Source organism: Rhinatrema bivittatum, chromosome 3 (genome assembly GCF_901001135.1).
Source record: "Rhinatrema bivittatum chromosome 3, aRhiBiv1.1, whole genome shotgun sequence".
Taxonomy (NCBI): Eukaryota; Metazoa; Chordata; class Amphibia; order Gymnophiona; family Rhinatrematidae; genus Rhinatrema; species Rhinatrema bivittatum.
Window position 1 is genome coordinate 358,525,537 of NC_042617.1, and position 12,853 is coordinate 358,538,389.

General features: G+C 41.9%; 1 protein-coding gene across 1 annotated transcript in view; it reads left to right on the forward strand.

Annotated features, from left to right (window-relative positions):
• The window catches only part of GABRR1 (gamma-aminobutyric acid type A receptor rho1 subunit), a 43,603-nt gene that overhangs the window by 22,001 nt on the left and 8,749 nt on the right, over positions 1-12,853 (forward strand). The window contains exons 5-6 of the mRNA XM_029595423.1: positions 7,205-7,345; positions 8,618-8,770. Coding sequence (XP_029451283.1) covers positions 7,205-7,345; positions 8,618-8,770 — 294 coding nt within the window. The remainder of the gene's footprint in view (positions 1-7,204; positions 7,346-8,617; positions 8,771-12,853) is intronic.

Below are 12,853 nucleotides of genomic sequence, written 5' to 3' on the forward strand. Positions count from 1 at the left end.
TCTTGTGGGTCCAAGGATGAACTTCTGAGATCTTCCAAGGAATCAGAGACGAGATCTGAAGGAAGAGAGGAGTCGGTCCCATTTTCCTCATCTGTCTGAGAGAGGTTTCTTCAGTGTTTTGGAGAATGAAATGTTTTCCTTTGTGGGAAGTCAGGGGGGAGTCAGTCTCCTTGCAGGGAGAAGGGCATACCAAGCTGCTGCTTAAAGGAAAGCATCAGCGCATCAAGAGAAGGTTCCAGTTTCCTACTGGGGAGGAGTCTGTATCCAGTTTGCAGGTACACCATCCAGGACAGTGCCCAGCGAGGGTCCCAGGTCAAGGGTCCTTACTGCCAGGGAGCGCAGATTTGCCAGTCATTGCAGACGTGATTTCTTTTTTGGAACTGTATTTTCTGCACTAAAGTGTACTATTATGAAAGTGTATCCTCTGCAAATTTTCATCTGCAATCAAGTAACCAGTAAAAAGATTCATTTTGGAAACCCTGCCGACTGTGTGAAGTGCGTTTCTTTTACCAGAAGAAACAGGAGACCTCTAAAGGAAGCTTTGAAAGACTGACTCTCCCCCTGTTCAGGAAAGAACACCAGGACCATGGGTGGCAATCTTGCCCCATCACTCCCACAGGTACCTCTCAGCCCTGTTAGTCTACAGGACAGGGTTGCACTCCTAACAGAGTTATTAAAAGTGTGAGTAGGAATCCTGTGCACTGTGGGGTGAATTTTAAAAGTATTGCTTGTGTTAAACGCCCATATACGCGAGTATATGGGTCAGGCATGAGCAACGTGTATTTTAAAAGCCGCAAATTATTTGCATATATGTGTGCTTGAGTAAAAAAAAAAAAAAGGGGTGGAGCTGGGATGTGGCAGGTGCGTTTTGGAGTGAGGCCAAAATTTATGTGCATAAATCTGAATTTTAAATCCAGTGTCCACAGCGTGCGGCAGGCTATTAGCCGCTCATGTTTACGTTTGCTCTTGATGAGGTGTAAGTCTACAAATCTCTATTTAGGCCTAAAACAACTGGGTCAGCTGAGAGGAGCGCAAGCTGAAGAACTAGAGAGATCTGGATGACCTCGAGACGGACTGGGCAAACTGGTGGACTAATTGGTAAAACTGGGAATGTCCTTCATGTGAGCATGTTTAAAAATGCGCTTAGCTCTGCACTTTAAAGTTGACAAAGTCCTAAGGAAGATAGGCAAATTATATCTGCTTGAGTAACCGCTTAAAATTAGGAGCACACATATGTGCAGTAGGCGTATTTTAAATCATACGCACACAACTGCGCACATGATTTAAAATTGCAGCTGTGTTTGGGCGCCATCCCAATGTAAAATATTAAGTGGAACAATACCAAATATAGAAGATCTTGGAGTAGAAAATAGTAGCGATAATAACCAAAAAAATCCACTCATTCATCAACTGATAACAAAATCAAACAATTATTCTTGTAAATATGGCCATCATTGAAAAAGCACAGACCGCACATATTTCATTTACATATCAAATTATAACCCATTGGTCACAAAACTCTCATTGTGAAAGTGATTCAATTTTTCTCAAAGGATTTTGTCAATGCAAACAAAATCTTAATAGAAAAAAGGTTTTGGAAATGGAAACAGAAAATCAATAGAAAACTTATCTCTTTGGGAGTACCTTGAATATCTTGCATAGTGCTTAATGATAGAGATAAATAAAAATGTTGATTTCTCTTGTAAGCTGATACTGACTCAGTGTTTCGATAATATCTGCAAGAAAATCAAGGCATCAGCTTGAATGATCACTCTGTAGATCTATTGATGAAAACTTTTTAACAGAAATAAGATGTATAGCACAGTGTAACCAACACAAAACGAAGTAATCTTTAGGAAAATTACTCACTGCTTAGTAATTGCAGACTTCACGATCTCTAGACTTTCAAAGATTCCCTGCAGAGTGATATGTGGGTAAGAATTCACTCCCACAGAAGTCTCCATGAACGCAGTCACCATTGAACTGCAGGAAAACCTTCTAGCAATCAGCTGTGCTGATGTCATATGCTGCCATTTCAAAGGAAAAACTCACTGATTAGGAGCTGTAATGATGTAATCCACCATGCCTAAAAAAGTCTGAATTGCTCTGAGCTGAAAAGATGCATAAAATAAATGAAATAAAACACAGAGCTACTTCATAATCAGTCTTTTCATTCAGTCCTGATGGTGACACAGTATCTAAGGTAAAAATCCAAAATTGCTTGTGCTTGTTAAGGAGCTGTGTCGAACGAAAAGTCTAATGCTGTCCTCCACAGCTAAAACATGACTTTGGAAGCACTGCCCCTTGGGTTGGCTACTGAGTGACTTTCTTATTGTGGCTGAGAATGTCCACCTCAATCAATATTGTTGTATTTTGGACATTGAAGCGTGGGCCCTTGGTCGCTGTAAGAGAAGGCTTGCAGCGATAGGTTAGCTCAAGGCAGAGATGGACACAAAGAATTAGCTTTATTGTACTGCAACGTAGATGGTAACCCAAGGAACGGGTGATGACTCCAGCCAGGAGAGGAGGAACCAGATGGTAATGTTCCGTCAGTAGGTTGCAGGGTAAAAAAGGCAGTTCCACAGCCTCACCAGGTACCAAGAGGGAGATGGGTCCGGTAGTGGTCCGCGAAGCGGGGTAGGCCGAGAACCCAAGCTTAGATGAAGAAGCCAATAGATCTGGTAGTGGTCCGCGGTGCGGGGTAGGCCGAGGATCTATGGAGAGAGAGATGAGACAATGCAGATACAGAACAGGAGCGGCAGTACTCACTCTGATGCTAGTAGTTGTAGTAGAAAGGAACTCCCAAGGAGCGGAGGTCCCAGACAAACAAGGCCCCCGAGGTGTGGGTACCGTAGGCATCCTGGTATTGAGTAGGCAACCCCAAAGGGTAGGTAGGATCACAGCAAGGCCCCGAGGAGTGGGTACCTTAGGCGTCCTAGTTGGTAGGAGGTAACCCCGAAGGATAAGGAGGAGCGAGGCAAGGCCCCTGTGAAGCGGGTACCTAAGTCATCCTGGAGCGAGAGTACACAGAGCAGGAGCATCTGGTAACATGAAGAGATCAGCATGGAGTCAAGTAGAAAAAAGGTGAGCATTAGAGGGCGCAGCCGCCTGCGACTGACGGGTGCAACAGTACCCCCTTCCAAGGGCCCCCCCCCCTCCAGGGGGTTTCAGCTTCCGAGGATGAGACTGATGGAAGTGACGGAGCATATTTTTATTGAAGATATTGGTCATGGGCTCCCAGGAGTTATCCTCCGGTCCGTATCCTTTCCAAGAGATAAGGTGCTCCCATCATTTACCTCTCTTGCATACATCCAGGATGTCATCAACAGTATATGCGATATCTTCTTCTGCATTAAGCTGTGTTAGTTCTGGAGCTTTGCTGAAAAATTCAGACAGTATGAGAGGTTTCAGTAGGGCCACATGAAAGGCATTATGAATATTTCCCAATAATAATCTCATCTTCTTTTTATCATTCTTGTAAACCTTAGACTTATATTCAAACTCAATTTTTTTATTTTTTGAAAAATATTTTAATGCAGGGAAAGGTAAGTTTCATATACTTGAATGCATGCCTCCACGGCCTTGCTTCTTCTTTATGATATAATCATTAACTTACCTCCCTCCCACTCACTTTATTTTATGCTGTTTTTTGTAAGTTTTTTTTATTTTTAAATTTTAATCTTTTTTCATTAAAAACTGTTAATATTCACCCTCTCTCTAGGTAGTGCCCTTAAAGGTTTTCTAATAAGTTCTTATTGTTAAGCACTTTGAATCTTGTAACCTAGGCAATGAAAAGGTGTCTCTTTTTAGAAACTGTTCATGAAAACGCCAATACCATACTAATAAATTCTGCATATAAAGGCTTTTCAGTAATTAAGGTATGTCACTTAAAACTTGTGACTTAGTAGGTAAAGAATAATGTCACTTTTATCTCTAAATGAGAACTGTTCATGACTTATAAGACTTATATTATAAATAATATAAGATCCAAAATTGTTATTTATAATATAAGACTTATATTATAAATAATATGTCTTATATTATAAATAACAATTTTGGCGTTTTCATGAACAGTTCTCAGTTAGAGATAAAAGTGACATTATTCTTTACCTACTATTTCACAAGGTTTATGTGACATACCTTAATTACTGAAAAGCCTTTATAGGCAGAATTTATTAGTATGGTATTGGCGTTTTCATGAACAGTTTCTAAAAAGAGACACCTTTTCATTGACTAGGTTACAAGATTCAAAGTGCTTAACAATAAGAACTTATTGGAAAACCTTTAAAAGCACTACCTAGAGAGAGGGTGAATATTAACAGTTTTTAATGAAAAAAGATTAAAATTTAAAAATAAAAAAAACTTACAAAAAACAGCATGAAATAAAGTGAGTGGGAGGGAGGTAAGTTAATGATTATATCATAAAGAAGAAGCAAGGCCGTGGAGGCATGCATTCATGTATATGAAACGTACCTTTCCCCGCATTAAAATATTTTTCAAAAAATAAAAAAATTGAGTTTGAATATAAGTCTAAGGTTTACAAGAATGATAAAAAGAAGATGAGATTATTATTGGGAAATACAGATTAAACAAGTTGTTTGGTCTCATCTTAGTGGAGATTGGAAGGCATTATGAATATTCATAGATGGCAGTAGCCTCAAACTGTAGGTCAAATTCCCAAGACATCGGAGGATGGCAAAAGGTCCGACGTACTGAGGAGCAAAGCGTGCAGAAGGCAGCTTTAGGCGAAGGAACTTTGTACTAAGCCATACTTTGTCCCCAGGCTGAAATTGGGGAGCCTTCCTGTGGTGAGCATCGTAAGTCTTCTTGGCTCTTTCTCCCACCTTGAGAAGTAGATCCATAGTCTGTTTCCACAATTGTTGCAATTCCTTTGCGGTGGCTTGAGCTGCTGGAGATGTCACGGAGAGTGGCAGAAGTAACGGAGGTAATGGTTGGTGGCCATACACCACTTGAAATGGTGTTGGTCCCGTGGCAGCAGCTGGATGTGAGTTTAGGGTGAATTCGGCCCAAGGAAGAAATTCTGCCCAGTCACTTTGTCTAGTATTCACATATGAATGTAAGAATTGTTTGAGCGTCTGATTCATTTGCTCTGTTTGGCCATTGGACTGCAGGTGATTGGCCGAGGTCAGATCCAATGTGAAGTCTCCATAAGTTTGCGGTAAACTGGACGCCTCTAACAGACAGAATGTGTTTGGGCATGCCGTGGAGTCGAAAGATGTGCTTCACGAATAATTTAGCTAGTTCAGCAGTGGATGGTAATCCTGGCAGGGCCACAAAATGTGCCATTTTCGAAAACCGATCAACAGTCACCCAGATTGTATTGTTTCTGGCAGAAGGGGGTAAGTCCACTACGAAGTTGGTCGCGATGTGCGTCCAAGGTTCCTCTGGTACAGGAAGAGGTTGGAGAAGACCCCAGGGATGTCCAGCAGGAGGTTTTTGTCTTGCACAAGACATGTTCATCTGGGCTCCGGTGCCACACTATCACTATCTAGGAAACTCTGCAGTTTATAAGTCAATCAAGCTGTGCAAATATCAAGACTGGTTAGAGCATATATCCATCGTGCACTACATACACTGATCTCCGCCAGTGACGACACTAAAGGAATACAGAAGGGGAAAGAAAAATCTCAAGGGCCAGAGGTAAAAATGGCAGCGGTAAATGAACTGCCCAGCGAACCATCCCGTCCAGATGCAATCATTACTGAAATTAAGGTGGCAGTGTTAGCGGCGCTGGGGCCACGATTAGACCATGCGGAAGGCAGACTCCATTGCTGCCTCAGTTAAAATGGTGCCCTTTGAAAAAACACTGGCAGAACATGCTGAAAAACTGGACGACTTGGAGAACCAGTCAAGGCGGTCCAATTTGAGACTTTTGGGGCTTCCTGAGCCCATAGAGGAGAAAGCCCATCATGCAGTCAGCAGATAGTTGGAAAGAAAAGAAAAAGAGAAGAATTAAACTACCTTAAAGAAAGAGAGCAAAGCTGAATACCGTGAGCACATGGCTTCCACGACCACACAGCTCCATGGAAAAAAAGAGACTGAGGGACTCTGCCTAGGGGTGATGACTACAGCTGCACATGCTCAGTAGGGCATGTTCGAGAGTTCTAGAATTTTTTAGGTCAAAGTTCCATGCCAGAGTCCAATCGATGATGTCACACATGTGTGAGGACTACCATCCTGCTTGATCTAGGAGAACAGATGTATAGGAAGAGTTAGGCAAACTGAAAGTAGACAAGACCATGGGGCTGATGAAGTACATCCCAGGATACTGAGGGAGCTCAGAGATATCCTGGTGAGTCCGCTGAAGGACCTGTTCAATTGATCCCTTGAAATGGGAGTGGTGCCGCAGGATTGGAGAAGAGCAGTCATGATCCCACTTTCCAAGAGTGGTAGCAGAGAGGAGGCTGGAAACTACTAGCCGGTTAGCCTCACCTTGGTGGTGGGAAAATTAATGGAGCTTCTGAAGGAAAGGATAGTGAACTATCTCAATTATTTAGGTTGCTGGACCCGAGGCAGCATGGATTCACCAGAGGAAAGTCCTGTCAGACAAATCTGATTGATTTTTTTGATTGGGTGACTAGAAACTGGATCAAAGAAAAGCACTTGATGTGATCTACTTGGATTTCAGCAAAGTTTTTGATACGGTTCCGCATAGGAGGCTTGTGAACAAAATAAAAAACTTTGCAGTGAGATCCAAGGTGGTGGCATGGATTATAAACTGTTTGACTGATAGGAAACAATGTGTAATGGTAAATGGAACCTATCTAAAGAGAGAACTGTGGTAAGTGGAGTGCCACAGGGATCAGTATTGGGACCAGTTCTATTCAATATCTTTGTGAACAACATTGCAGAAGGGATAGAAATTAAAGCTTGTCTTTATGCAGATGATACTAAGATCTCTACGAAAGCGAACATGCTTGAAGGAGTAGAGAGAATGAAAAGTTATTTAAGAAAGCCTAACTTCTAACAAGAGGAATTGATTTGTACACTGCAGACTCTTCTACCTGCATTGTACAAATCAACTCCTTTTCATCACTTATAAGGTCTAAATTCTTTAATGATGTCAGTTTTACAATGAATACCTTTGAATGTGTCTGTAACAACACCCCCTCTAGCACCTGCATTTGCTCAAAGCTTTTGTATCACTATGTATTATTCAGGATATGCACTCTTGCCTTTATAGATGCATACACAGAAGATGACCTCATGCTGTACTGGAAAAATGGCAATGACTCATTGAAAACAGATGACAGGATATCATTGTCCCAATTTCTTATACAAGCGTTTCATACCACTACAAAACTAGCATTCTATAGCAGTACAGGTAATCTTATTTTCACATATTTAGGAAAATATGTAGTTAAAAAAAAGGAGTTGCTATATCAGTAATGGCCAAGTGCATGCAAATTCAACAAAATGTTTCTGGCAGTCTTAGGTGACTTCAAAATTTGTTGCCTCTTCCCCAGGCTCATGTTGAGAAGAGAGCAGGATTAGAAATGTGAGTCCTTGGTTATTTTCTATGAGAACTTTCCATCGGATAAGTTGCAAGGGAATAATATTGGACACATCTTTTTAGTATATTGGTGTCAGTAGGATTTACCCATGGAATAAGGCTCCCTGTTGATGACATCATGCATTGAACCATTTGCTGACATTGTGTTAGGCAGCAATCTTACAGGGTCATTTATCAACTTGTGTTATTGGTGTTTTCGCATTCGAAAAATGCCTTTTCGCACGCATAAAGCACCATAATGCATGGTGTGATGCAAATTTTTAAAAGGGGAGGAGTCAGGGGCGGGAATTTTGTAAACGTGGGCTGGCTTTGTAAAGCCATAGCACACATCGCACAATTTTAACTCCGAAAATAACTACACCTTTTTCATTAGCATTAAGCTGTACCCATTATTGGGGAAAGGCCTGAGATAAGTGAGAGAGAGAACACCTCTGGGGTGGCACCATAGCAAGCAGCTATTTATGCTACTATAGGAGGCCCACCTAGAAACTCGAAGTGAGGTTTAGGTAGTAATGTAGGGGGTTAGGGGCCACTTTTACATTCAGTGTGAGATGTACGAACAGAACATTACATTCTTGTGAAGATTTGATGTCCTTCAGAGTGAGGAAACTCAGACAACGATGAGATTTGTACACTGTTCTCTCAAACTAGCTTGATATAGTCCATGAAGATGTACCAGGTATGTAGTTCTGTTACTGTTTATTTAAGTGAATACCTACCTGTAGTATCATCCCATTAGAGAATGGTTTTCTGTAGGAACTTCTATAAAACTGTTCCGAGGTATCTAAAGGAAAAAAAAAAAAAGTCACCTCTGGAAGCATCCAGGCATCTAGGAAGCAATTCTCAGTGAGAGAAAGACTAAATGGGCAGTAGTTTATTCACAAAGACGCCAGTGTATGAACTTTGTGTGAGATTGAGATAGATTATTTACCATCTTGGTCTCTTAAATCCATATGAACTAATATTCTTTAGTACCTGCTACATTACATTGTGATTAGAATTGAAAATGAAGATAAAGTTTTGTTTTCTTGGTATGAATGTTGTGATACTAGTTCTCATTTTTTCCCCCCTTTTTAAACCCAGGCTGGTACAATCGCCTGTACATCAACTTCACTTTGCGCCGTCACATCTTCTTCTTCCTGCTCCAGACCTACTTCCCAGCCACGCTGATGGTCATGCTGTCCTGGGTGTCCTTCTGGATTGATCGCAGAGCTGTACCCGCCAGAGTTCCCTTAGGTGAGAACAAGATAAGGTCAGAGATGGTTCACCCTGCTTCTTCATCCACACCCTGATAAAGAACCACACAACACAACACCATCTTCTCCTGATTCTGAGCAGGCACCTGAAGGTTATAGGTGCTCAAAGTAATCACTGCTACCTTCCTTTCTCGTCTCATGGCCCTCGTCAGTAAAGGTTTCCTCTCAGGTTATATAATGCAGAATTCTAGCAGTCTTATTTGTCCTGGACAAAACCAGATTCTTAAAGGATGTGAAAAATTGAATTGAGCCAACATAGCAATTTTCTAAAGAGCTGTATACAAACTCTCCAGATCACATAGGTCCCTACCTCAAACAGTATCAGAAGAGAGGTCTATTTGGCAAAACAAAAACAAAAAAAACAACCCACCCATCCTCATACAATAGTGGATGGGTCATTGGATAGGAATCTCATGATTGCTGGTTCATTTCCCAGGAAAAGAAACAAAACTGCAGTATTAGTTGGGAATTTTTATTTTTTTATTTTTTTTTTACAAGATATGTGGAATTAAGGGTCAACAAACATGTTGTAGGTGACACTTTTATACTGAATCAAATCTGTGACAAGCTTTCAAGAGTTATTCTTGCTTCATCAGGTCAGTGAAGAAACAGAACTGGGTTTAAATAGTACAGAGTCATCTAGGTCTTAGGCTGCCTGAATATGCCATAATAGCTCAGTACAGGAAAGGAGGAAGAAACAGTAACATTTTGTACTTGGAAGATAAGGGGTGAGAAAGCCACTGTCTTATTGAGTTCTTTTGTGGTTTTTTTTTCAAAGTGTTCATCATCCTAAGTCCAAATGTTTTCTGTTACTGTGTATTCTTAAACTTCCCTTTAAGTACCCTGATTGTGAAGTCATTAAGAGAGCGGTCTTCCTTTGAGACTTGTTCATCTACTGGGCTGCCATTTTGTTTTCCTCTGTGATGTTTTGTGTTATGTCTATGACTCTAATTCTTAATTTTTGGCTTTTTTCAACCAATGTTGCATCACATTTTTTGCATTGACTCATGTACACAATGAGGTGAATTTTAAAAGCCTGGCACGCACATCAGTCAAGGGATGTACGAATTAAGTCGGGCTTGCACTGTATGTTTATTAAAGTGCCCAGATACACATGGAAATGCCACAGCGCAAACATCTTGAAAGTTTTCAAAAAGGGGCGTGAGGTGGTCTGGACGGGGCATGGGCGTTTCGGGGCGTGTACCCGAGATATGCGCATAAATACTTATACGACCCGACACATGCCGAGCTCCTCTACCATGTAACTTTACTTATTTATTTATTTATACATTTTTATATACTGACATTAGATCAGTGATGTCACATCGGTTTACAGATAACGGAAAGGAAATAAGCAGGGGGGTGCTTATTTCTTACAGTGAAACGTATTTCTAACAATGCAACATAATGAAACAAATTCTTGCGTATTTCTAACGAGGCAACATGATAAAAAATATAAAATATAATAAATATAAGTAGGTATGAATCTCTTCTGATGCAACTTATTGAGACTTGAGCTCTTATAACGAAAAGTAATGAACATAATGAGAATGCGACATGGGACTTGGAAGCAGAAAAATGTGTAACAAGGGTCAGACGGGAATATGGTGCTAAAAAGAAAGGTGGTGGTGGGAGGATAGGATCATTGGGGGAAGGCTTATCGGAAGAGCCAGGTTTTTAGGTGTTTTTTTGAAGAGTTGTGTTGAGGGTTCAGATCTTAGTTGTGCTGGAAGGTTGTTCCAAAGTGAGGGTCCGGCTATGGACAGTGCGCGTTCTCTTGTTGTGGTTAGATGTGCTTCTTTTGGGATGGGGATGTGGAGAAGACCAGTGTTAAAGGATCGGAGGTTTCGTTGCAGTGTGTGGTATCGTAGTGGCATGCTTAACCAATTCAATTTGTCGTTGTGGAGTGACTTATGGATGAGTGATAGGACTTTGTGTTGTATTCGGAAGACGATGGTAGCCAGTGGAGGTCCATGAGGATGGGAGTAATGTGGTCCAATTTCTTTCTGTTTGTGAGTGATCTGGCTGCTGCATTTTGTAGTAGTTGCAGCGGTCTGATTGTGGCGGCAGGGAAGCAGAGCAGAAGGGAGTTGCAGTAGTCAAGCTTTGAGAATAGTAAGGTCTGGAGGACAGTTCTGTAGTCGTGTGAGAAGAGGAGTGGTTTGAGTCTTTTTAGGGTCTGAAGTTTGAAAAATCTGTCTTTGATAATGGTGTTGATGTGCTTTTTGAGGTTGATTTCCATATCCAGAGTGACTTCAAGGTTTCTTGCTGAAAGGGTTAGTTGTTGCGCTTTGATGTTTGAGATTGCGGTTGGCGTTATTGGTGATGTGTAGGATTTCAGTTTTTTTGTGGTTGAGGGAGAGTGACAGCTGAGCGAGGAGTTGAGTTATATCCGACAGGTGGGTGTCCCAGGTTTTTAGAGTGTTTTTGAGGGATGATTTGAGGGGGAGCAGAATCTGTACGTTATCTGCGTATATGTAATATGTAAGGCCTTTTTTTGAAAGAAGGTTGCAGAGGAGGAGCATGTAGATGTTAAACAGGGTGGAGGAGAGGGATGAACCTTGGGGTACGCCGTGTGGTAGGGGGATTTGTTTGGATTGAGATGATTCTATTCTTACTGAGTAGGATCTGCCAGAGAGATATGAGTCAAAGCATTGGAGTGTGGTGTCACATAGACCAATTTATTTTAGTCTGGTTGGCAGGGTGTTGTGGTTGATAGTATCGAATGCGGCAGAAATGTCAAGGAGTATCAGGAGGTATGATGTGTTCTTGTCCAGGCCTCTGAGAATGGAGTCGGTGAGGGATAGAAGGAGTGTCTCTGTGCTGAGGAGTTTTCTGAAACCGTGTTGAGCCGGGTTAAGAATGTTGTGATGTTCTAGATGTTCGGAGAGCTGTTTGTTGACAGTTTTTTCCAGGATCTTGGCAATGAAGGGCAGGTTGGAGATTGGTCTGTAGTTGGCAGGGTCTGAGATGTCTAGATTCGGTTTTTGGGGGATAGGTTTGATGATTGCAGATTTGAGACTGTCTGGGAAGATGCCCTGTTCCAGGGAGAGGTTAATGATGTCAGCTATTGGCTTGGCAATGATGTTTGAGACTTGTTTAAGGAATTTTATTGGAATGAGGTCACGGGGGGGTGTGGCTGGGTTTGTTCTTCGTATGATTGGCTCCACTTCCGTTGATGCAATGAGATCGAAATGAGCCCAGGAGGGAAAGGATATGTTGGATGGTTCGGGTGTTTTTGCGTTGGTGTTAGGGATGTTTGCAATCAGGCTGGTGGTTTTGTTGCTGAAGAATTCCGCTAAATCTTCGCAGATTTTGTCCGGGTTGTCGTTTGGGGGAGGGTTGTTGGTGGGGCTGGTAAGGTCGGATACATAGGCGAATAGTGTTTTGGGATTGTATTGATAGTTATGAATCCTTTTTGCGTAGCAGAGGCGCTTGGTGTTGCTAATGTCAGCATTATAGGTGTGGAGGAGGGTTAACTGGGGGAGTGAAGGCTATCAAATTGGGGGGAGGGTTGGAGGATCTCTCTCCATCTGGGCGAACTGGGGATGAACTGGTAAAACTGGGAACGGCGTTGGCATGTTGGGCTTTTAAAACCCCACTTTATGCAGTAGAAGCGTGATTTGTGCACACAAGCACGTGCCCACTTAAAATTTGGCACACATATGCACGTGGCCAGGCTATTTTATAACATGCGTGCATATGTGCGTACATGTTATAAAATGGCCATGTCCTAGGTGTAGGCCAACATATGTGCGCAAATGTGCGCCGGTTTGAAAGTTACCGTCAGTATTCGTAGAGAAATATGAATATGAAGCTTTTATTCTGAATGCTTTTCCCTTGAGAGTAGTTGTAGGGGCCTGTGATATGTGCTGGCACAACTTGCATTGTGATGTCTTGCAGGCTTTTGTGCATCAGATGTCTCAACAGACCCTGCCCCTGTGTGTGATGTCAGTGAGATGAAGTGTATAGTGAAGTGTACCACTCTCCATCGGGAAGGGTTGTAAGGATGCTTAAAACTGCTGCATCCATGTGATGCAGTCTGTAGGGCCAGCATAAGAGA